The sequence below is a fragment of the Calonectris borealis genome, chromosome 2, assembly GCF_964195595.1.
Source record: "Calonectris borealis chromosome 2, bCalBor7.hap1.2, whole genome shotgun sequence".
Classification (NCBI taxonomy): Eukaryota; Metazoa; Chordata; class Aves; order Procellariiformes; family Procellariidae; genus Calonectris; species Calonectris borealis.
Genome location: NC_134313.1, coordinates 164234953 through 164261567, shown reverse-complemented (window position 1 = coordinate 164261567; position 26615 = coordinate 164234953). Strand labels below are relative to the sequence as shown.

The window sequence follows — 26615 nt, the reverse complement described above, 5'->3', positions numbered from 1 at the left end:
AACCAAAGCAGATGAAGAGAAGTGACATCTACAGGCCAAACATGCCAACTTTGTTGTGTCCCAATCAGCTGTACAACCAATGGTTATACAAACATGTGGTTTAGATGCCTTAGGAGAGAGAGAGCTCTTTGCTCTTCAACCTCCATTTATTCCAGCTCAGGTTTCACAGGGCAGACGAGCTTCCTTTCATACGATTGCAATTGTCAAAGAGTACAGTGCGTAGCTGAGGCTGTCCTTTAGACTCTCTTAGCTGATGGAAAGGGATTGGCATCTCCAGAAAACAACCCTGTGTTGACTAACTTCAGTGCCAGGACTTAGCCCAAGATCAAGACAGGTGCTTTTTGGTGTAAACATCTCCCTCCAGGCTCAGTGTCTGCACCTCTAGTCAAAGGGGAGCTTGTCAAGGCAGTCAGTGGAGTACAGAAAGCTCTTTGGCTCACCCAAAGGGAGGCATCTACGTTTGATAAGTCAGAACACCATCCGGTTTCCTTTGCACCGTAACTGACTGGATCTCCCCTGACTATTACAGGATTGACAGATCGTATACAGACATCACATCGCAGGTGACTGGATTCAGGCAAGATAAATCCCAACCCAAATGTCTAGTTCTGTGATAGCAAAAGCCAGGTGAGAGGCCTCTCACCGTTCGTGAGCAAGGCTTTGCCGTATCTCAATGGGCAGAAACAGAGAGAGCATGCCGTACTCTGTCCTCAAGAAGCCAGACGAAGGATCTTAACCAGGGCTGGATGTGCAGCAATAGCAGCAGAAGAGGAAGATGGCAAAAGGGAGGACAGACTATACGGAACCATAGCCTCCCCCCAATATGTGACACAATGCTAATAAGTAACAGATACTCAGAACAACAAGGGCAGGGTTTGGGGGTTGTTTGGGGTCTTTTGTGTGTTTGAGGTGGGTTTTTTTGAGTGTTCAGCACCAGCAAAATCCCCCTCTAGTTTAAATCTATGGTCCAACTTTCATCTGAATGACAAAAACTACAAAATCTCAGGTAGCGTATCAAGTCTCTTCTTGATTTCTTTGCTGATTGATTTGATGTAAGTGATGAGCCCTGGAAATCACCAGTGCTTCAGATACACATTCATAAAACTAGTCGAATGTAAAAAAACCTTTAAAGTTCAATATAAAATTAGCATTGGGCTAACGGTTTCCATGCTAAACTTGAAGAAAAGCCCCAATGACCTGCAGTAGATTCACAACTCCATATCCATACCTTCCTGTGTATCTGCAGTGATTTGGATTCAGTATATCAAAATAAAAATGCAGATGTAACTGCAAGTTCAGTTCAAAGGATTTAATTTTCTACTTACCTGTAAGATCTTTTTATTGTGGGATGCACCACCAGTAGCCAAAATCCTTGTTCTGGGCACTGCAATGCAATACAACATATAGATCAGACTGAAAGTACATATTGTCAAGATTTGCACTACTGAACCAAGCAATGAGAACAAGAAAGTGGGAGTCAGATGGTCTGGGCTCTCTCTCTGTACCTCTAATTTACCTTCTGTAAAAAGGAGGTAAGACTAATTACCCACCTTTCCAAGGCACATTAGAACACTTCCTTAGAAGAAGCAACATAAATATTGCAGATCTATTATTATTATATTGCTATCAAAGTCAGGGAGATTTGCAAAAGAGATATACAATCAGAAAGGCAGAGCGTTATTACACGACAGCTCCGGTTTGAGGTCAGATTGGTTTGGCTCATAGCTGTATATATACAAACTGTCAGATAACCTTTAAAATCAGCAGTATTTTCAAAACCTATCTCCTCATGACGTTCACAGTCAGAGTTCACTGAAACCTGGGCAATCCCTATATGCTTGAATGACAAGGAAGTGTGTCAAAAGGTAATTAGAGATGGTCTAAGTCACTTCAATAAAATAAAAAAATATCTGAATCTTCATGCAATGCAAACCCTCAGCTTTCGGGGTGTTAAAAAAATTGTCCTGCATTTTTTAGTCCTTAAAGAAACCCATCCTTCCTTCTCACATTCCTGAATGTCTGTCCTGTGCCTCATCATTTATTTGTGTGCATGCTCCTCTGGAGCACGGCATGCAACAAGCCATACGTCTATCCATAACCACAATTCAGCAAGACATTATGAACGTGAGTAGTCCAAAAGATCTCACTGAAATTCTTCAAAGGCTTAAAACAAAATAAATGCATAAATACTTTGATATTGTATATTTTAAAAAATCTAAACACTTAATTACCCTGATTTATGACAATAATAAGTTATACCATCATGTATACCCTCCCAAAAGGGGAATTTTACTGTGATTGTTATTTTGTTATCTTAACCTCCTTTTTAATAAAAGCTAAAGATAATTTATATCTCACAAGGCAAAGTTGGTCAACTTATACTGATGCCCTAAATAACTTATTGTCATTTATCCTTTCAAGTACCTTAATGACAAAAGCCCTGAACACAGAATTAGAAATAAAGAGAATGCAGCTCACCATGCCATTTCTAGATCCACAGCTAGGTGCTCAGGTGGAGACTAAGACCCAGAGAAAGCATTGCATGGAGGACCCTATTTTACTGATAAATTTAATTTTATTTTCCTCTTTGGAGGATATTCAGTGATGCACAAATTGGGTTTTAAAAGCCATTAAGATCTCTGTCAATGTCAGTAAACAAATAAAACAAACAGCAGAGTGATTCCTCAGGGAAAACAAGTTTCAATTATACCAACACAGAGTGACAGATCCCTGCCAAGATTATCACAACAACATAATAGCACAGAAACCAGTGAAAAATAACTAGTAAGCCTCTGTTCCTAGAAACCAAGCTGAACTTTAAATGATTTGCCTACCAGTCGCAATTCTGTCTTGCTAAACCTTGTTGCGAATATAAATTCTTGCAGAACTACCATATCCAACATGAAAACACCACATTTCAGAGACAGCCAGCAAGACAAAACGAGAAACAAACATGTTTGCTACACTTCACAGCAGCTAAAACCAAAGAATAAGGCACGCTTGCTCTCCACTGCCTCTGGAAAGGGGCTTAATAAACTGCAGGGCTCTCACCATCAGGAAAGAATGGTGGACAATATAAAAGTGGTAAAGCCAACCACTCCTGTGAAAACTGCAAACATATCTTAGCTCAACTGCTTCTTGCACTGGCATCTGCATGCCAGCTCTCTGTCTTCGGGCTTCTGCTCCACAACTTTCCAAATGTTTCGGAGCTCCGTCAGTATATGTTGCTGCCTGCTTTCACCGGCGCTGTAACCGATAGGCCAGGTAGGGCTGAATTGTGCCTTCTAGCTGACTCCAATGCCCCTGTAACATTTTTGCATTAGGAATTGAGGACTGGACAGGAGACTTACTCCTTCCTAGGTCAGAAGATTCAGGTTTTGGCTACATTATCAATTTATGCCATAACTGTAATTCAGGATACTTCTATATAAATAAGTTACCATAAGAAAAGTAGGGGTGAATTTATAGTGCCTTAGCTATTCGATACAAACCATTCGTGAGTATGCATTTACCCTACTATTAGTTGAGTAAGGTATCTACCAAGAGGCCAAACAGATCTCAAGCCTAAAATTGTTTAACACCCTGATTATCTGCACACCCATCTTAATTCAGACTAATTCTTTCATAGCAAAATACTAAGAATTATTTCAGTATATAGCTAACCTACTTGATAAAAGAAACCAACTTAATTCTCACTGTGAAGTTTCTAATGTTGGTTGGACATCTCAAGTTCTAAATTGGATCAGCTCGTGAGTACAAACACACACAGATAGACAGTAAAAAAACCCCAAAACCCTAGGCTGAAGCTACATGAAGGGCAAAACCATTCTTTCTCCTCCACTTCAAATAATTAGGATGGCTTGCTTCACCAAAACATATCCCAGTAGGTAACAGCCTAGTGAACCTTAGCCATCACTGCCTGACAACAGAATCTGACCCGCTGTACTGGTGGGACTGATCCATCCAGGCCATGTGGAAGAGTGATTTTAGATGAACTCGGTGCACTGCGTTTCCAGAGGCAGCTCTGCGTATGGCCAGAGCAGAGACAACAGCTTCCCTGGTTGAGTTTCAGTCACTTCTTACAGGTGAGGAGTAGGTCCCAAAAGAACTTACTTGAATTTGCTGAATTTTATGTTCACCTCTTATTTCAATCTCTCTTCGGAGAGTGAGGAAAATGCATTGATCACCGATTTCAGGGATTGTCTTTTTAATGCCAATATTGTGTGCTTTACTGAACGGTGGACATTTGCTCTGAGATGTGTAATTGGATACATCTTATAAATAAAGAAAGCAAGCCCATCATTTATGTATACAGGGGCATTAACAAAGACATTGTTCTCAGCCAGCTGTGTTTGAATCTATCAGGAGCTACCATCTACCCCCTACGGCAGTGCACAGAAAGAACTTAAATACAGTGTTACTAAAAAAAAAAAACAACTACTGTAGCAAACATAATTCATTAATTCAATTCTTTGACAGTTGAGAGAATCAGATTTAAACATCTTTTAATTAAAAGCTCCCTGCATAGTATCTAACCAACCAGTTTATTTCCTTCCTATTTAAAAATTAATGATTTTTTAGAGCGCTGATAGACAATTTTAACCCTATCTAGAAAGCGTTTGCAGCTGCACATGGCATGGTGTCATCCTGCAAAACACACATCTTCTACAGATCTATTATCTGCTGTGGAACGTGACGACTGATCTAACGAAATTCAGTTAAAATAATAATTCCCACTGGACAGGAGGAGGGGGAAGACCCAAGTAAAGAGTTCACTTATGCGGGAAGACTGAGCATAAGGCACTTTCCCACACAAGGCTGAGAAGTCAGCCCACTCTACTACTCACACAACAACTCCCATTCTGCCTTTCACAGAAATCCAGCAAGAATTGAGTGATGTTAAAGTTCATCTCTTGGCTCTTGTTTTCAGCCAAAATATTGCTTTCATTGAAAGGCACATAGGGAAAAAAAGAATCTGTCACTGTGAAGAGAGAGAAATTACTGTTATTTGTGTTCAGCCGTTGTCAGTGGTCCCAAAAAGACTGAAGTCCTGCATCACTGTATATTTACAAACACAGAACTGATGCCTTCCCAGAAAAGCAAGCAGTTTAAGCAGATTAAGACAAAAAGAGGAGGGAAGAATAAAGATTTTAGAAAGTGCAGACTCAAAAAGCATTGCCCAAGTGGATTCAGCCAGTGAGACAGTGGAACCAGTAACACAGGACGAGTCTCTCCTGAGCAGTCTGACATCCCCTCTAATGGTCTTGGCACATAACCATAGCTATTAAGAAAAATAATCACATAAGCAAACTCGCATCAATCAGAAGGTTAGTGCTGATAATTAGCACCAAAAGTCTGCTGCCACATCATTTGTGCAAGGAGCCTGGAGGTAGAAATTCAGCCTCCTGCTCCACCAGGAGTGGGGTCAGACCAGACTGCTAACGGGTGCGGGTGCTGAAATCGATGGGATGACTCCTGACCTCAGGGCTTTTGGATCTGGCTATATTTCAACTGGACCGTAACAAGATGCCAGTCCAGAATTTTGCTGGCTCATGCACCGCAAAGTCCGAAAGCAGAATTTGACCTTCCATTTTGAGGCTGAAAACTCTTCAACTTTTTCACGTAAATTTCCAGTGCTACACACAGCCCCGGTGCACCCCAAACTCCAGGCACTCGCTGACTTTCAAAACTCCTAAAAGACATTTCCAAGGCTTCATCAAACAACTTCATAACGTCTTTCTCATCACAACTGAATCCATAAATAAAACAGAACAATAGAAGATGCATTCAAAAAGCAGCTGATTATGCACATGAACCCACGCCAGCTACAAGCATGATTGCGAATAACTGCAATTTACAATTTGCAAGCAACGAGAAAAGTATCAGCCCCTCCTTTATTTCTCTGATTAACTCCAAACACTATAATTTCAAAAAAAGTATTTTCTAGCTTTTCATTCGAGAAAAACAAAACAAAACTATATGACTATTTTGTCCCATTTATAAAACAAATGTTCCAAAATCGTCCTCCTTGCATATTAACTCTTCCAAAATTCATGCTCATCTTTCTTATTCATGTGAAGACTGAAATTAAACTCCCGCTATGGTAAAAGGTTTCTCTTGTCTATACCCTCTTAAATATGAAAATGTACAAGGTACTAAGCGCCCCTCATGTCCCTGTGAGTTCTAGGACTGGGTCCAAAGGCACTTGCTTCTCTACCTCGTTGTGCTGCATCACTTCGGACATCCCCGAGTATTTCATAACAGAGAAAAAAAGACTGCCACTAGCCAGCCATCAGCATATTAGACAATATCTACCTGATTGAGGCAAAAGTAATGTAAACTGGAACACACTTTTTTTTTCTTTTCCTTTTTTTTTTTCATTTAGACCAACACAACTGCCCGACTGAATAAATTACAAGCTTCAAGCCAAATATTCAAACAAATTCAGCCACCTTTACAATTCTAAAAACAATACAGTAATCATAAAAGCTATTCAAAAACTATTTTTAGAAGTGTTTCTGACTTTCACTTTGAAGCATCAGCTAATTTATTACAGAGAAAAGCAAGCCATATTTGCCATATAGGTTGGCTGTTTTCTTACTTATAAGCAAAGAAGTTTTCATACTTCGTAATGTGCTTTAATTTCAGTGAGGGTTTCAATTGTTCAAATATATGTCAGAAATTTTCCAGACATAGAATTTATTCTTATTTTTTGAATGCAGTGCCTGGGGAAGAAAAACAACTTTTAAGGATAGAATTGATCATCAGCCTCTAAGGCTACAGCTACTATCATACTAGCTGTAATTCAACAGGGGAAAAAAGCCTCGATTTTCTCAGCAGCAATGACAAATACGGCTAATATTCTCGACATTTATGCTACTTACATAGATAAAGTCTCTACAATGATGTAGGGGAGAACAGGTATGATTCTTCTTGCTCACACTGCTGTAAGGCAAGAATAATACCACTAAAATGACTAGATGCGCACACACCTAAGTAAAACAGAGTAGGAATGGTATCTGTAGTCAAGACTTCTATGCTACTGATAGTCTAGGTCACCTTATGTTCTCAAGCAACTTCTAATAGCAGAAATTGTTCTTCATGAGGATGCCAAATTTGGTTTTCCTAAGACCTTGATTGAATAAAGACAAAACTTTGTATTTCACAACCTGAAGCTTAAAGACACCAAATCACCTAACTGAAAATCCTCTTAGTCTAGCTCACTTCAGATATGAATTTAAAATTTAACGTTGACTCAAAGCCTTCCCCTTTCTGATGGATTTCAGAAAAAAATAAACATAGAAAAACATGACATAAATTCTCTCTTAACAGCACCTTAAATTATTGCAGATCACCCAAAAAATACACACAGCCTAAGACGTACTATAGGAAACAAAATCTACTCAAGATACAACCCCACTGACAATTCAACTTCATTGACTTCAGCAGAGTTATACAGCAAGGAAAACTATGGTGCATGAATGGTAAAGACTTATTTGAGAACAAGCAGATCAATAGTCATAACACTGTTATAACATATACATTGACATGCTCGCAACAAGACCTCTGAAATATTTGCACTTCTTGTAGAAATACTGCAGAGCTGCAATTGCTTATCAATTCACTATGATTTTTTTTTTTTTGAGATGCAGATCTCTATTTGACAGAGTATTTTGATGATGCCTGGGATAAATTCCAATGGTAATATATAAAAAAAAAAAATCCACAAGTCAGCACTAGAGTTTACAGCAAGGGGAAAAAAAGCAGCGGATTCAGACCAAAAGTTTTTGTAGATATAGGCTGAATATTTTGGAAAAATATTTCTGTGAAAGCTTGTAAGGAAAGAGATGGAAGACAAATTAGAAGGACCACTTAAAATTTGTTTGGTCAGGACTGAAAATGTATTTGGGGAGAAGTCCTCTCCTGAAGACACTATTACTAGAAGTAATTTAATAAACCCTTGCTGTCTCTTGTGTAAAAAACTTGTGTAAATTCTTGGTTCTGAGTTAATTCCTTAAAGAAAAATTAAGTAATATATTTCATGAATTAGTAAGGTAAAATGGGTTCATGTACCAATGGAACTGGCTTACATCAGGTTTAATTTTTTATTTTTTGGCTACTCAAAGTTTTCCTCTTTTGTTACCAAAGTTTGGATATGGCAAGAACTGTGAAACTTAAAAATAGTGTGTGTTGGGGAAAAATACTAATCACCACAAAAACTATTCAGCAGTTGTCCAAACATCCATAAAGTAGCCAAGGCTCCAATTAAAGGTTTAACACAACAAAGCGCAACCTTCTTTGATTTACCCCATGCTTCCACAATTATTCATAGACTCTTGGCAACACCTCTACCTTCACCTTCCACTTCAGAATTCCTGTTGTTCAGCAAATAAACGTGAAATCTGGAACCAATGTGACAAATTAACTGATTCTCAAAAAATATTCTGAAGCAGGTGGTACCAGTCTGAAAGCAAAACCTAGAGGAGATCCAAACTGGGCATTTGAAATCTAGCCATCACGTCCAGCTATTTAATAACCTACCTACAGAGAGCTCCAAAAATTTAAAAGGTCAGAGTGGACCATCTGCTTAAACGAGATCAAACAACTTTCACACAATGATCGCACCATCCAGCCCAGCCCTGTATTCATTGAACTACACTAATCTAAAGACGACACAGAACCTCAGCTGAAGGACTCAAAGTGACAGAGAATTTACTATGTCTACTGGCTGTTTTCATGTTTAATACCTTTAAAGTTAAATATTTGCACTTTTCCCATACTTTAGATTTTTATTCTTTAAACTTCTAGTCACTTGATCTTTGTGGCTTCAGCCTTCCAGTTAAAACATTACTATAGAATTGGGTTTCCCCTTCACATCTTGGCACCTACAGACCACAATTAAATTGCATCTTGTCTTTCTTTTTGATAAGCTAAAGGTATTAAGTTCTCGTACTCATTAAACGGCATAATTTCAAGACCACAAACCACTGATGCTTAGTGCTGCTGGTAGTGCCTAGCAGAAATGTCTTCACCACCGATACCACTATCAAAAAAGAGCAGAGTTGGTAACAGCATTAAAAATGTCTACCCTAGAAGTATCTGACACTGCATATTGTCAGCTTACCTATCCAAATATTTAGTAGGAAAGTGCCAGTTTATAAAAACTTCTGATAAATCACAGAGAACCTTGCGCTAGAAAACTGCCTGACTTCTTGGGAGAATGTTCCGGCTTTGAAGGTCTGTAGCTCCAACAGACACATGCTCTGCAGAGTCCTGTGGAAGGAGGTCGGGTGTCCTATGCTCCCCATCACAGAAAGCCCCAGAGTTCACGAGGGATCTGCAGTGACCTTATGCATCAGTGCCTCTGGGAACCCTGGAAATCCAAACTTACAATTCCTGCTCCTCAGTTCCCAGGACTGGAGGTGAGACATTCACCCAAAGTCAGGAGCCCACAAGATGTTCCCAGAAATTGGGTTTTTTAAAAAAAAAAAAGTCACTGGTACCTTAGGCATTTTCCACTGACTAAAAATAACAATTTTTTTTAATGTGCTCTGTTGCTAGCATTGCAGCATAGCTCAGTATTTCCTCAAAATATTCTGACACATGAGAAATTTGTGCTTGAAACTCAGCAAAATGTACACCCTCCCATGCCTATCACAATTCTGATGTGTATAATTACCACATGTGGCTTTACAGATCACACATCAGTAAATAATGCTTGCTACTGAGTTATTTAGAAACACAAAAAACATCATTGCTTCAATTTTAAAAACTATTTGTCCTCATATGCAGCAATATTCAGCCCTGCAAATCTTCTAAGGGAAATAGAAGATTACATTGGCAAATCAACATATGACACCATCCATTGAAGGTTAAAATGAGAAAAGCAAGAAAGGAGATAAATGAGCCGCCCAAGGTCACACAAAATCAGTAGAACAACCAAGAATAGAACAAAGGCCTCTTCATTACTTAGATCACAAATGCATTCGATTCTGCATTAGTTAATCTGCAGAGTCTGTGCATCAGTAGCAAGACATGTCCACAGGAGAAAAATATAATAATAATCAGCTGCAAGTTCAGCATTACCTAAAGCCACAGGATATAATTAAAAGGTACAGGATGTGATGACCTGACCTTGAATGCCACTGGAGTGAAGAAGGAAAGAACATCCTACCAAGTATTTTGATTTTAGAGAAAAGCAAACCACCACAAACTTGGGGAAAAATCAGTTTGGGATCTAGATTTGCAAACCAGATCTCTACCAGATCTCAGGACTACTCTGCTTCCCTCAGCACCAGTCTTTGCATCTTAGCAACAACATTAACGAAGGCCTCTAGAAACGCACAGAAAAGAGTCAAGGCCCAAGTATCATTTTATTTTTGCAAAGGATAAGCCAGATGAAAAACATAAAAGATTTACAAAACAAGGCAATTTGGGTGCTTTCTTTACAAGATTTTTCAAAATAATTATTACAACTACTTTGACATCCAGAGATATTGACTGTAGCTCTTCTTCTCCTAGTCCTGGAAGACTTTTTTGTGTTTGGTACTGCTGAAGAATTTTTCTTCTTGATATTTCTTGTTAATACCTCCTACTCCTCCCAATAGAAATAACCTACAGGTTGTGAAGTACTTCACAAGAATAAAATGAATCGATAGGAGGGTGTACCTGCTCACAAAACACTAGGCTGAGGTAGCAGAAAATCTGTTTATTTTGTTTGTTCAACGAAGTTCCATATGCCAAGAAGGGAAGCAAATATATTGAGTAGGAAACATTTGCTCCTTTTTCTCCCTAAAAACTATACCAAACTCAGTAGCAGGAAAAACTACACTGACCTTCTATATGGGACTGTTGTGGGTTACCTCTGAACCTCTTTCTTTCTGTACCTACAGAATACAGCACTGGGGACCGCTTGTACCAGTTGAGGCTCTAAGCACTACTAAAGTGTTCTGTTATTAATAAACCTCCTGTTTTCCAAGTGGATTATTTATAAATGAATTGGCAGGCTAGAACTAAACAGAGAATACAGTTTTTTCCCCTTTAACTGAAAAATAAAGGCTACAGAAAGATGAAGAGAGAAAAGCAATTAATAATTCCTAATAATTGTCATAGTGAATGGAAGAACCGTTACGTTTCTCGGGCTTTCTGCACAGAAAGGTTCCAGGTAACTACTCATTCACGGGGCTGGGTTCATGTAAATCGGATGCTGTTGCCAAGCAACTATAGGTGCTAAGGAATGAAATACAGTCTGCAGAAACCTAATAGCCTGGAGAGAAAAAGAACTACAATCTGAGATTTATGGCATATATAAAAGCAAAGGAGTCAGTCTCACACACACACAAAGAACACAGATACTTTATTATAAATGTCCTTAGCGTGTTTTTCTAAGGCATAATTAAGCAATAAAATCCCCACTCCACCCCAAATCAAACAGGTAAATTCTTTTATTTTTTTAAATGTTTTGTTCATTAAGCTTTCTAGAAATAGATCTTGAGATAGCTACCAAGACAAAAGCTAAAATTTAACCCAAAGATCTTTCTTTTGTACAAGAAAAATGTTAGCTATACAGACAGCACTGCAACTGCCAATCAGCTATCTACTTTACCTTCTTATGTTTTTATACCATGCTCATTAACATTGCATCTGATCATCAGAAATTCTCTTTAAGCTTATTAAGATTTTAAAATATTTTTAGCAAGTTAATTAGAATACATTAACAGAGCTCATCTGTGTTCACCCATCATGCATATTTTATTTTATTCAGGCAAATTGCTTTTAAATGAAATATTAGACTTAGAAAGGGTACACTGTTGGGTACTGAACAATACAACCCCTTAGTACAAACATCCACTTCCAAACACCCTAATAACTTCATGCCACTGGAAAGTGGGGAGATTTTCTGATGGCAAAGGGGGTTTTTTTAGTGCCTGCCCTTATCACAATCCCCCCCAGCTGGGGTACGGGTACATGGACCTGGTGGATCATCCTAGTACCTGAACCATCCTTAGTTGCCATCATGTTCCCGTACAATCAATAGAAGTTAAAGTCGCCAAGAGACCACTGCAATGGGAACCAAAGGTCTAGCTAAGGAGAAGGAAAGAACCCCTCACACTGTAGTTCAAAGGCTTTTACAAATTCATGTTTGGTGGGTTTTTTTCCTCCTGCTGACAGTTTCTGAAGATATAGTTTGATTTTAAGGCAGGAGCCCAAACAGAAGCTCTGGCATGGTGTGGCACAGGTTTCTAAAAAGCAGAGGTACACATGGATTTGGCAGAACAGCAAGAACAGTTCACAAAGAATGAACCTAAAATACCCTTTGCTTTAGCTAGCATTATAAATTCCTCCCTTTAATGTGCACTAAATGTCACCAAATTCAATCACATAAAATTAAATAACAGTTTATGAGGAAAAGGGAGACAGCAAAAACTACCTTGGGGTATTTTCGGCATGCCACTTGCAGAATTTCACTCAAGTGAGATGAAGTCCATCACTGGACACTGAAAAGTAACAATACTACTATAATAAGACGTTCCTCAAGCTCCTGCTATACATTCACTCAATCCAGTCAAATATGACATCTTTGAAATGTTCCTTTAGACTCCATTTGGCCCAAATAGTTCCTATCTAAGGAAGGATGGAAAATCACACCAATTTCATCAACAGTTCTCAAGCTAAGCAGTTAGTTTTAGAGATCTGCATAAATAAAAGGATGAACAAAGTTTGCCAACCTCATGCTTGATTCAGATTTTGCACTCTCGCTGCATTTCAATTAACCTGCCACAGATTGCAGAGCTGACATATTTGATTCAGATAGTAAAGAAAACACTCTTTAAAAAACAACAGGTCTGAAGCTTTTGATGAACGATCATACAATCCATATCAAAACACACATTTAAATCTCAGTCACCACACATTTCATGGTCTGCATCATTAACACTGTCTGGTTTGAGGGATTTTGACAATCTCTTTTACAATCTATAACAGTTCTTTATCTCCAAACCACTGATGCCTTTTAACCAATGATCATTATTTAGGTATGCTTTGCGTCTGTAGCCTTCCCTGAGATGTTAATCTCTTCAATTCTAGAGGCTGCTCTTTTATAAACTGCTGTCACACTCCCCATGTTTTCTCCCACTGCCGAACCCCAAAACTGGACGCATTTCATTTAGCATTTGGCTGAACACATCAGCCACGCTGGCACAGGGAAATTTTAATCACAGCTGGGCAATTCTACGGTAAGCTCTTCCAAAGGCCAAGAGAAGAGAACCATATCGATGGGTGGAGTCCCTTTTCTCTGAATAAATCACTATCGATTGCACTGAATCCCAAACCACCCTTGTCATAACCTTTTCCTTCTATTTCTACATTTATTAATCAAATCAAACATCAAAAGCATAAGCTGCAGTCTGCACTTTCTCCTCGAGCTTGACCGAGCAGAAGTTTTGCTTTTTAAAGGAATTCTCTGCCTTGGACAGTTGGAGCAGAGATTTCACCTCCCTGCCACAGAGCTGCAGTCAGGCAGCTGCCTTGGCTGCAGGGATCAGCCGGGATCTCTCCCCAGCACTCGCTGCATGCTGAGTAACGAGTCAAATAATCCCAACAACCTATTTGTTGGCATTAAAGAACACAAACTGCCTTGGTTTATTTTGTAACATTTAAGCAGAGGTATATCCTATCCTAAGGAAAACACCCACCTAGAAATCAATATAAATTTCTAGTAGCATCCTAATTGCAAAGAGTAGGGCTTGATTGAGCAATGAAGGCAAACCGACATTTTAATGTCATTTAGAGTGACCAAAGACACTGAAGTATGTTTACAATTAAGAGTATTCACTAGCAAAAGGAGGGGGGAAAGTAAAGCACGACTACCAGACAATAGTAAAATAAAATGCAATTTAGCAAAGCACGTTTTGTCATTGGCCTACCCTGGTGCATGCTCATTGTTCCTACAATGGAAACAGTGATTCGGTTATCCAAGCCAGCACAATTTTAACAAATCCCTATAATATCACCGCTAGAGCTGCATCTATAGTACAGCTATGCTCAAGCTCACCTGGCTTGGGATTTTCATGAGAACCTGGAGCTCTCCACTGCTTACAGAAACTTCCCTGTTAACCCAACGATCCCCAGAGCAGCTCGTTACCCACGCGTTACCCACCCCAATCCCCTGTCTGACTCTGCCACCCCTCCAGAGAAGTCTCAGCTACCTTTACTAAACAGCTGCAAAACTTCTCCTGTCCGTCCTCTCTCTCTTCCCCTTCTCCCAAACCCACAGCACAGAGGACTCATCACCAATTCTTTTTCTTTAAATTTTCTTCTGCAGAGGCCAAAACCTTCCACCACCTAAAATCCAGCCTCATCTAAGTATGGGGCATCACTGAATAGCCACTGACTCTATAAATGATTTTTTTTTTTTTTTTAAAGTAAGAGGCTGCTCACATCTTCCTTTGAAATGGCAAAAGGATGAGGTTTTCCAGTCTGGGTACATCCTCGGGGTACCCAAGATGTGGTTCACGACATGCACCAAAATACAGCATATTCTCTGAGTCCCATTCACTACATTATATCCAGTCCTTGCATAAAACAGCAGTCAACAAAAATGCACAACATCTTTTCCCAATTCCTCACAGTTAACACATTAAGTGGCAATAAAGGGTGCAATGACTTTCCAAGGGCATGTACCTGTTTAATTATTCAAAAGAAAATTGACTCAGGCACCATGGTATGAAACACTAAAATATGCAAATGAAGTAAATTATGGGGGAAAGCAACAAAAGCGAAAAAAAGGGATCATGGTGAGAGGAACATATGGGGGTTGATTCTGATCTTCTTGTGTACCTGAGTTTCTCTATATACTTGTGTGTAAGAAAAAAAGGTTGTGAAGTGACAGAGAAATTATTACTCACTCATTTCAGTCCTCTGACTAGGGTCTTGAAACAATCTAACCATGCCTAGAATCTCCTAAGAGAGTGTTATTTTCACCTATATACATGAAGCAATTTCAGAAAAAGAAATGTTTACACCTTTCTAGACAATCAAATCTTACTGCTGGGAAAACACTTACTTGTTTCAACAGAGGCTGTATAGAACAGAAGAAAAGATGCAGGATCTGATCCATGAGTAAATCTTGTTTATTCTAAATTAAGGGCCTGAAATAACTCACTAAAATAATAAGAACAGGTTAACAGAAGGATATCATAACACCAGTTTGAGTTATTTGTCCATAAAACATGAATATCCCATTAATACAAAGAGCATTTGATTTTAGCTTGGACCAAAGCAAATGTCTTTCCAATCAAGACATCTAGTGAATTGAATGTCTCTTGTGAGCAGGTGCTACTGTATTATATTTTCATCCAAACTGCTGAGAATAAGCTAGAAGAAAATGACAAAGTAAATTGAACAAGAAAGTGTCTGATCTTGATGAATAATTCAATGATGCAATGCAATACTGATTTTTTCCTGGTAAAGGCAGTTTACAACTGTTCTTTGCTTCGAAAAATGACCTTCTTGTGGTAATTATGCTTTTGTCTTTAGGCACTGGACGACAGTCTCAGTAACACTCGTGACCCCAGTTCACAGCTCTGTTGCTGATCTCAAAGCACTCCATTCCTGCTATATCATCTAATCTTTTTTTAATAAGATAATCCAACTACTGAAGAACTTCAACTATAATATTAGGCACCCTGGTCACTGACTCTTCTTTAACTATTTTGGTCACTTTTCTTGGGTCTTAAAAAGCGTGAGAGTATCTTTTAATAGAGCTCACAGAGTCACAACCTGCACATGGGCATGAGCCGTAGTAACTGTACTAATCGCTAGTGTGATGTACTAATCAAGGCAGAAATGATGCCATCAGCCAGGAATACGGCAGCTCGGTGGACACCTAACAACTTCTTACAGCAACAGGGAGAACCTGGAAGCTAAGGATTTTATGATCCACATAAATGATTGTCTGAACTCTAACAAAAGTACATTATACCTATTTTTGTCTTCTATCTGTTAAAAGGCATTAGACTAGAACTACAGCTGGAAAGCAGGATTCAGGGCTGTTGGGCTGTATTTCTGCTTTACACCATCAATGATTTCTTGCATTACGTTGGGCAACCTTCCTTCACCCTTAAGGGTAGAGCTTCTACTTTTATAAACAGGCAGCGTTAACATTACACCTAGTGGAAACATGATAAAAAAGCATCCGCAAGGAGAAAGGGAATAAACTCTCTTCTCCAGGACGGACAGAACAAAGCCTGACGGTATTAAGCTGCGAAATGCCAAAGTTAGATTTGTTGCAAGAAAAGCTTTTTAATAGTCAAAATAGCAAGACATAGGAATAGGTTAACCACCACTCCCATTCCCTGAGGAACTGCCTGACTGCATGGATAACAACAGTGCAAACACAGAGAACCATCACTCTTCCCTTACACAAGTTACTGTGCGGCCAGGACTGCCACAGCCACAGGTCCAGAATAACCATGGCCATATAGTCGAATGAGAAGAGAATTCACCTCGGAAAGGGCTGAGGTGGATGCCAGTCTCTGTTCTCAGAAGTATGTCTTTTATTCCTGACAATTAAAAAATACAAATAAGGATTCACCTGTCAAGCTTGTTGTATCCACAGTAAAGACTGCGTCGGAAGAACCCCATCGCTGGGGAGGTGGGCTCAGCCTGATGATCTAATACCCAGAGAAGCAGAGATATCCTCCTTAGAGTTGTGGTACAACACACTCTATTCGGGTCTTTCTGTAAGTGACACCTGGCATATAAGTATTAAAAAGGGACATACTGCACTAGGAGATCATGACTGAGAAAGGCTCATTTTGCGTTCTCTCATTTATTCTTTGCTGATTGTGCTCTATATCTGTTTCTTGATGAATAGCCTTAATATAACAAAAGTATACAGCAAAGAATCCAGTTCTACAGTAGATTACCAATCCAGCCAGAACAACAACAAAAAAATTAAGAAAAAAATTAACTCTACTAAAATCTGTGATACTAGACATAACCAGTAGGACTGGCTTAAATGCAAGTAAGGACACAGGCACTCAGGTGCATATTTTCTGTCCCCTGCAATATATCAGTATCTCTTGCTCATGAATACTCAGATTACATTTGGCTAGTTGGCAGCACTTCTTAACACCTAGCAATCTAATAAAAATATATTTTTTCTCTGTGCTAGACAAATCTGCCCACCTTCAACCTCTGCTACCCATAAAACACACAATTTATTCAAGTACTTTTACTCTGAGTATAATTAACCTTTTCAATGTACAAAAGCTTCTGTGCCTCTTAAATGAACAAAGAGCTACTAATGAACAAAAAATACTTTCCTGATCAAATGTTTAATACTATTTCTGGGAATACAGAGTATAATATTACTACCCATATATTGTATATAATACAGTATATAGCTCATGCATTTTCTTCCAAAAGGTTTCTGTTTTCGAAGTATCATTGTATAAGACTGATTTTTATACACCATGAGGATACTTTAATCAGGTTACTGACAATCAGAAACAGAATGACATGATCATGAAAAAGAAAAAGCCCATTTGCCCTAGTTTCAAAGCCAAAGGATGAATGTAAGAGGAAAACAAGATTAATTTTATTTTATTCATTTCAAGTTTAAACTGCAAGGAACCTTAACATCACACACATGGATGTAAGTTTTCAATGCGTGGTCTGTGAACTCTTGACAGCCCATAAGAGAAGCAGGTTGGTTGTCAAGGAGACTTGAATTTACCATGTAAGGGGTCCAGTTCCACACTGAAAAATTTATGGAACCTACAAATTTTAAGTTTGAAAATCAGTGACTAAGAGGAAAGAAGGCAACATGTGAGTGGTTTTCTTCCTCCTTTCCCTAATTTCTTATAGGGATGAGAGATCAGGATTGGACTGGAAGGCTTGAATTCACCAGTGCCGCACTTCTCTTCTGTATGGACACTTTACATCAAGGCAAATGCTGGCTTTAGTTCTGTATTTTTAGCTGTATTTTAAATGAAAAGATGCACTGAATTCTGCAGTAACACAACTGTTGATCACACTCCATTTTGTAACAGAAGTCCTGTCAGATATTTAGCCTTAGTTACCAAAAACTATCTTCAGGGAGTACAAACATTTCCCCTCTGGCATCCTGTCAGTCACAGCAAATCTGTAAATAAACTGTCAAACTCCATTCCAATCATTCCTGAATCTGCAAGGGAAAAAAAGTAGTAAAACTGGTGCAGCTGGTTGTAGTCCCTGTAGAGCAGGGCTGATTTCACAGCTTTAATATGGTTCACTACTTCACAGCAAGTCCGATCTGATATACAGCATGCAGAAATGAGTGACACCTTTGCTAATCATTTTCTTAAACTTATCACATGTGGAGGTAATAACAGATGCAATGACTTTTCAAGGGCACGGACTGGTTAATTTTTCAAAAGCAAATCGACTCAAGTTCTGCAAAATTAAAAATCCACTAAGACACACTGTCAAGCTACCTAAATTATGGAGAATCACACGAAAAGGGAAAAACAAAGCTCTGGTCATAAGAAAGACAGTCTTAGACCTCTTCTTATATTGTCATATGCAAAGTAGGAATACAGCGGCTGCAAAAAAGCCAAGGATCTAAACAGAGATGCTGACTTTAGCAAAGACTTATTAAATAAAAAGGAAAACCCTATGTACTATTACCTAGTACATATTGGCACCCTTGTTCTATAATTCATAACTTACTAAGTAATTCTGAGAGAGCTGGTCAGGAATTTTTCTGCAAGATATTTTTTGTTGGACTACAAGAGCTAATCAAAGAGTTTTTCAGGGCCACGACAGAAAATGTGCAACAGAAGAAAGATCAGAAAGAGAGCAGCTAAACACTATCCTCACTGCCTATGGACTCACTTAAGATGTAAATCACCTGATTTAGAGCAGCAACAGAACCTGAACTGGGGTCTGCTTTATCCCACAGATTTTCCTTCACCATCAAGTTATACAAAGTCACACTGTCTCTCTGGACCAGTAAATATTTCATAAGAAGCAGAATAGCCCCAAGCAGAAGACAGACTGACTCTAAACCCAATAGCAAAGACACTGGCTTGATCTAGGTTCAAGATTCATTTCTGTTATCAGTCAGAAAAAGGATCTCAGTCTCAGTCTTCAAAAGGAGATGCATCCTCCATGTTTCTTCCCAAAAGCTCCCTGAAATGTGACTTTAATTATGAGACAGTTTGAAAAGAAATTTTGAAAGCACATCATTTCCTATGAAACAAAAATACAGGTGTTTGATTGCACATGCTTACTCAGTCTCCCTGCTCAGGAAAGCAAACTTTTCCTGGGAATAGCTGAATGCACCATAGGAAAGGAAAGAGCACTGAGGTCAGTGTGACTGCAATGAGTTTGAAGGTGAAAAAAATAACATCACCCCCTTAATTAGGGTTGCCATATGTTCAGATTTCTGCTTTCATGTCTTCTTTTTTGAGCTCAAATTTTGACTGGCTGAAAAGAGAGGAATACAAAATGCATCAAGATTTACCATATGGGCCCTGGCCTCCTGTGCACTACATGTGTCAGAGATCTGATATATCAGAGACATCATGCTCTCCATGAAAAGGCTACATGGCCTATCAGCTACTATTTCCCTCCACGAATTCCCAGAAGAAACAATGGGAGCCCTACCCACATCTTCCATTTTCCTACCGCACAGAAATCCAAACCATACGCTTCAAAAGTTTTCAGCAGAAGCAACAATTGCTGCTCTCCAGAATTGAGTGTCCTCTACTTGTGTACAAGCATCTCATCCAAGGTGCAAATAAACCACTGCGAACCTGAAAACTTCCATGACCCTGGCCTAGACGTGTTGGTGTACATGTTGGTGTGCAGTGTCCTTAGCAGACCTTTCATTTGAGAATTAACCACAGAAAAAGAAATCTCTGGGCCTGAATCTCATTTCCCATATAACGACTGAGTGAGTTTATAATCCCAGTCTAATAATAGTCAATTCATCCTCAGAACACCCTTAACAGATAGGAATTATCATCATCCTGATTTCAGATGTAAGAAAAAGATACAGTGAAGATACCCATCTAGATGAACCAGGACTGCAGGCCACGTCTCCTGAGTGTCAAAGCAGCACCTAAATCGCACCACCTTTTCATTGTGAACTACAGCCAAGGCGTTGCTTTAAAATCAATGAGACATCAAAATCCAGCCTGTACACTTCTTTCCATCCAAAAAAAGCAACATTATTTCAATTTCCAATAGGAAAGAAAATGGTTTATTGGATTGTCCTTCCACTATCAAAAAAAAAAATTACTTTGCATACAAAAGTTTCAGCCCTACAAAAGTCCACAGTGAAATACAACCCTCTCTGGCAGACAACACAGAACAACACAACAATTCATGACATGAAATGAACCCTAAGATAATGGCTGACAAAAAGGGGATTTTAAGTAATAAGAATTTTTTATCCCAATGGGAGTTGCTCCGGGGCACCTGTGCTAACCCCCCTGCCAAAAGTATTTTGAACTCTCTAATGGCTACAAATGATAAGAAAAGCTACGATGAGAGAAAGTCCATGAGGCTACACCTGCAAAGTGAAGTATTTTTAAGAAAAATGCTTCAGATACAGAGACGGAAGCAATTAAAAACCAAAAGAAAAATGTGTACTGCTGTCTTTGTTTTCACCCAAGCTGAACTTCCCCTGCAATTGAATCACTGGCTCACTGGGGCAGCTGGCCGACATCCTGAGCCATGAACAGGAAGAGTTTGTCTGGGAAATCAGCACAAACCTCAGGCTTGTTTGTTTGGAAATGAGCCCACACGTAAACACATACACACACATACAGACCAAGGTCTATAGCATATGACTGCAAACTACCAGGACCCGGTGATAAAGGACCAAAGTTCTCGATGCCATCTTTGCCTCAGTCTTTTCTGCTAAGATTCACTTTCAGGAATGCCAGGTCCCTGAGCAGGGAAGACAATGGAACAGATCAGGTTAAGGAACATCTATGTAAACTGGATGTATAGCAGTTCATGGGACCTCATGGAATGCACCCATGAGTGCTGAGGGAGTTGGCTGATATCACTGTGAGACCTCTCTTGATTATCTTTGAAAGGTCATGGCAATTGGAGGAGGCTCCTGAGGACTGGAAGAAAGCAAACGTCACTCTGGTCTTCAACAAGGGCAAGGAGGAGCATACCAGGAACTACAGGCCAGCCAGGCTCATCTTGATCCTTGGGAAGATGGAGCAAAATGTCCTGGAAACCACTTCCAAACATATGAAGGATAGAAAGGTGATTGGCATTAGTCAGCTCGGCCTTCTAAGATGAGATGACTGTTTTGGTGGATGAGGGGAAAGCAGTAGTTTATCTCAACTTTAGCAAGGCTTTTGACACTGTCTCCCACAATATCCTCACTGACAAACTGATGAAGTACAGATTAGATATGTGGACAGTGAGGTGGACTGAAAATTGGCTGAACTGCTGGACTCAAAGGTTGTGATCAGCAGCCCGAAGTCCAACTGGAGGCAACTCACTAGTGGTGTACCCCAAGGGTCAATACTGTTCAACATTAATGACCTAGATGATGGGACAGAGTGTATCCTCAGCAAGTTTGCAGATGATATAAAACTGAGGGGAGTGCTGATACACAAGAGGGTTGTGCTGCCATCAGCAGGACCTCAACAGGCTGGAGGAATGGACCGACAGGAACCTCATCGAGTTCAACAAATGGAAATGCAAAGTCCTGCACGTGTGGAGGAAATCACCCCATGCACTAGTACAGGCTGAGGTCTGGCTGGCTGGAGGCCCTCAGCTGGAAAGCCGCTTAGCAGAAAAAGACCTGAGGATTCTGGTGTACAGCAAGGTAAACATGATCCAGATATGAGTCCTTGCAGCAAAGAAGGCCAACAGCATCCTGGGTTGCATTAAAATGGGTGTTACCAGCAGGTCGAGGGAGCACTGCATAGATGAGACATATCTGGAGTTCTGGGTCCAGCTCTGGGCAAGAGTACAAGAGAGACATGGACATACTGGAGTAAGTCCAGTGAAGGACCATGAAGATGATCAAGGGACTGGAACACCTGACATACGAGGAAAGGCAGAGAGAACTGGGACTATTCAGCCTAGAGAAGAGAAGGCTCACTGGGGATCTTATCAATGTGCCCAAATACTTGATGAGGGAGGGGTAAGACAACAAAGCCAGATTCTTCTCAGTGCCGTCCAGTGACAGAACAAGAGGCAAAAGGCACAAATTGAAATACAAAAAATTCCTTTTAAACATAAACTTTTTTTTTTTTAACTGTACAGGTGATCAAACACTGCAGCAGGTTTCCCAGGGAGGTTGTGGAACCTCCACCTTTGGAGATACTCAAAACTGAACTGCACGCAGTCCTGGGCCACCTCCTCCAGCTGGCCCTGCTCTGACTGGACGATCTTCAGAGGTCCTTTCCATCCTCATCCATACTGTGATTTTAACTACTCTTAGTATAACTTACTACATGTAACTGTAAACAGTGTAAAATACTCTGAAAGACTACTTTGCAAAATCAGCCTAAACTGTGTGAGATATTAATTTACACAGATCCATTTTTCATCATCATGTGTTCCAGTCTGTACAGACAAAAATACTAAACCGCATGTAAGAATCTACTGTGAAATATAGAAACTCAATACCTAGGGAGCAAGTAGTCAGAACAAAACAGAAAACTAGTCATATGCCTGTAATTTAAAGTGCATCTTCAGTAGACTTAATGAAGTCAGGACAGAACAAGCTCAAGATGACAAAATTACTCAAGAAAGCACCATTATGAAGGTAATTTTTTGACTGGTAAGTAATGAAACTCTTGAGGACATGACAGTTATTTTGCAGAGCAAAAGTTTGTAAAGGTAGCCATCTCTGCTTTGCAGGAGCCTTTGACCTCAAATAAGCCAAATTATTTCAGTGGGAATTGGATGGGACCGTAGCACTGCAGTGCAACTTTGCAACTTGTGATGATCTAGTCCTAAAGACTTCAACAAGAAACAAACACATTTAAAACTGAAGACCCCAAAGATAGCTAATTCACAACTATACAGTTGAGATAATTTTCTATCCCCCACTACAAAGGCAGGGGACTCTTCATCCTTTTCCTCATACAATATTTCACCAGAAAAAAATGGTACATCCTAGCGTGCACAATAGTATGTTTTTTCAGCGACGAAAAGGAGGACAGAATATGTATAAAAGAAATTACTAAATTATTTTGAGAACTTTCTGATTTTAAAGTGCCTGGTATTTAACATTGTGATAACTCCAGGGAGGAGAGTTGCCCGTAACTTTGTAAGGAAGAAACTAAAGGAGGCACTCGGATACTGCAGAAAAACAGACAGACGGACAGATTTACTTGACATGCTCTCTAGAAGCCCTGCAGGCTTCATCAGGGGTTCTTGTAAGGCCTTTGAAGTGTAGCTGTTGCACAGCTTGTAAGTCCCTTCCTCCGGAGCTAGTGAGCTTGTGGTGTTATAAGCTACTTAAGCTCCTTAGTCTAGATCTAAGCAAACAGCTTGATGCACTTACAAGCTTCACTCCCTCTTATTCTGAAGATGTTAAGCTGCTTAGCTTACCATCTTCAACTTTCAAATTCCATACACCATGCATCCACCTTTATTAGCCTGATTCTCCCCTCTGCTGAGGATTCCGAATGTCTTGTGCCAAGTCAACAGCAGAACAAAATGATCTTTTACAGCTTAGTGCTTCCAAAGTCACAGCCAATACCTGAATGCCTATTGCTTTGGCAATACCACTCTGCATTTTCAGTATCCACAGATTTACTGTAAATGAAACATTTTATGTATTCTAACAAATCTCTTTCCACCAATAAACTCTATTAAATATTTTGGTTATGATTTTCAAAAAAATTCTACACTGGCGTAACTGTTCTCACAAAAGTGAGCTTTTACTATTAAATTTTGATTGAGTAGGAACCACAGAAGCTTTTGGAAGAAAGGTCTCTTATACAGGAAAGATGGTTTTCATTTAAATCAAGCTGATAACCAGACTACTGGCATCTACAATTAATAATGTTACAGGAGAATCTTTAAACTAAGAGGTGCGCTAAAGCTGGCACAAATGGACTTGACACATTTTCTAGGGCTGAAATCATTAAAACTTTGTATCTATAAATAAAAGATAGGGCAGACATTAATAAATCTGAACAAGAAACCACAAAGAAGAAATAATTCCATTTTAATCATAGCACAAAAAATAAGCTACTGAGCCAAGCATGGGAGTGCTGCTATACTGATACTAGAAATCTAAAAAATAAGAAAAATAAGATAGAAAACCTTAAAATGCCTAGTTTTCAACGAGGCTATTGACAGAAGCAGCATACTGGTGAAAGGCAGACAATATTACATGCTGTAAAATAAAAGAACAAATTATATTACAAAGATATAGGAAAACCACAGCAGTGCGTGTTGCTATACATTAATGAAAACCTGAAGTCAGAGCCGACAAGCAAGTTAATTGTACCAACTTGTAACATAATCCATATGGTTTGAATACCACATCAATGTTGGGACCATACAACAGACCACTTGCTCAGAATGACGACAATGACTAAAACACACACAAAGAGATCGGAGAGACTGTCTGGACAGACAACACAGTAACAATGAGATACTACAGTTATCCCTATATGAGTCAGGGTAAACATCAAACTCGCATATGCTTTACGCTACAACTACACAAGAAACCTAGAAGAAAGGAAGCAAGTCCTGACCAGTCTTACCTTAAGCAGAAAACACATGGGTTCAGAAAGTTACTACTGAAGAACCATTTTGTAATAGTTACCATGAAGTACTTAGATACAGTGGTCCATGAAGAGCCAATCTATCAAAATAAATAATCAATCCACAGCAGAAATATATAATTTCAATGAGGTAAAATAACATAAAGAGGAGAAAGCACATTTTCCCACAGGGGGAAAAGGATTCTCGCGTATGAGTTGGCGAGGCTCATTGAGAGGGCTTTAAACTAGATTCGAAGGGGGACGGGGATAAAACCAGGCTCACTAGAGAAGAGCCTAGGGACCGCACGCCAATGTCGGGGTAGAAATTGGCAGCCCAGCTCAAGTGCCTCTATACCAATGCACGCAGCATGGGCAGCAAACAGGAGGAGCTGGAAGCCATTGTGCAGCGGGGTAGCTATGACTTAGTCGCCATCATGGAAACATGGTGGGATGAGTCGCACGATTGGAGTGCTGCAATGGATGGCTATAAGCTCTTCAGAAGGGACAGGCGAGGAAGGAGAGGCGGTGGGGTAGCCCTGTATGTTAGGGAGTGCTTCGACTGTCTAGAGCTCGATGGTAGTGATGACGAGGTCGAGTGCTTGTGGGTAAGGATGAGGGGGAAGGCCAACAAGGCAGATATCCTGCTGGGGGTCTGTTATAGACCACCTAGCCAGAACGAGGAGGCAGACGAAATATTCTACAAGAGGCTGGCAGAAGTCTCCCAGTCGCTAGCCCTTCAACTTTCCGGACGTCTGCTGGAAATACCACACGGCAGAGAGGAAACAGTCGAGGAGGTTCCTGGAGTGTGTGGAAGATAACTTCCTGGCACCGCTGGTAAGCGAGCCCACTAGGGGAAGTGCCTCGCTTGACCTGCTGTTCACGAACAGAGAAGGACTGGTGGGACATGTGGTGGTCAGAGGCCGGCTTGGGCTTAGCGACCATGAAATGGTAGAATTCTCGATACTTGGTGAAGTAAGGAGGGGGGCCAGCAAAACCGCTACCATGGACTTCCGGAGGGCGAACTTTGGCCTGCTCAGGACACTGGTCGAGAGGGTCCCTTGGGAGACAGTCCTGAAGGGCAAAGGGGTCCAGGGAGGCTGGATGTTCTTCAAAAAGGAAGTCTTAAAGGCGCAGGAGCGGGCTGTCCCCATGTGCCGTAAGAAGAACGGGCGGGGAAGGCGACCGGCCTGGCTGAATGGGGAGCTCTGGCTGGGAGTCAGGAAAAAAAGGAGAGTTTACCACCTTTGGAAGAAGGGGCAGGCAACTCAAGAAGAGTACAGGGATCTCGTTAGGTCGTGCAACGAGGAAATTAGAAAGGCAAAAGCCCGCCTAGAACTCAACCTGGCCACTGTCGTGAGAGACAACAAAAAATGCTTTTACAAGTATATTAATGACAAAAGGAGAGCCAAGGAGAATCTCCATCCTCTATTGGATGTGGCGGGGAATGTTGCCACCGAGGATGAGGATAAGGCTGAGGTACCTAACGCCTTCTTTGCCTCAGTCTTTAGTAGTCAGAGCAGTTATCCTCAGGGTACCCAGCCCCCCGAGCTGGAATACAGGGACGGCGAGCAGGATAAACCCCCCATAATCCAAGAGGAAGAAGTTAACGACCTGCTACCCCACCTGGACGTTCACAAGCCTATGGGGCCAGATGGGATCCACTCGAGGGTACTGAGGGAGCTGGCGGAGGAGCTTGCCGAGCCGCTCTCCATCATTTACCAGCAGTCCTGGTTAACGGGGGAGGTCCCGGATGACTGGAGGCTCACCAATGTGATGCCCATCTATAAGAAGGGCCGGAAGGAGGATCCAGGGAACTACAGGCCGGTCAGCCTGACCTTGGTGCCGGGGAAGATCATGGAGCGGTTC

General features: G+C 40.3%; 1 protein-coding gene across 1 annotated transcript in view; it reads right to left on the bottom strand.

Annotated features, from left to right (window-relative positions):
- XYLB (xylulokinase) overlaps nt 1-26615 on the bottom strand; it is an 87046-nt gene that overhangs the window by 13065 nt on the left and 47366 nt on the right. Inside the window, exon 16 of the mRNA XM_075144237.1 lies at nt 1326-1384. Coding sequence (XP_075000338.1) covers nt 1326-1384 — 59 coding nt within the window. The remainder of the gene's footprint in view (nt 1-1325; nt 1385-26615) is intronic.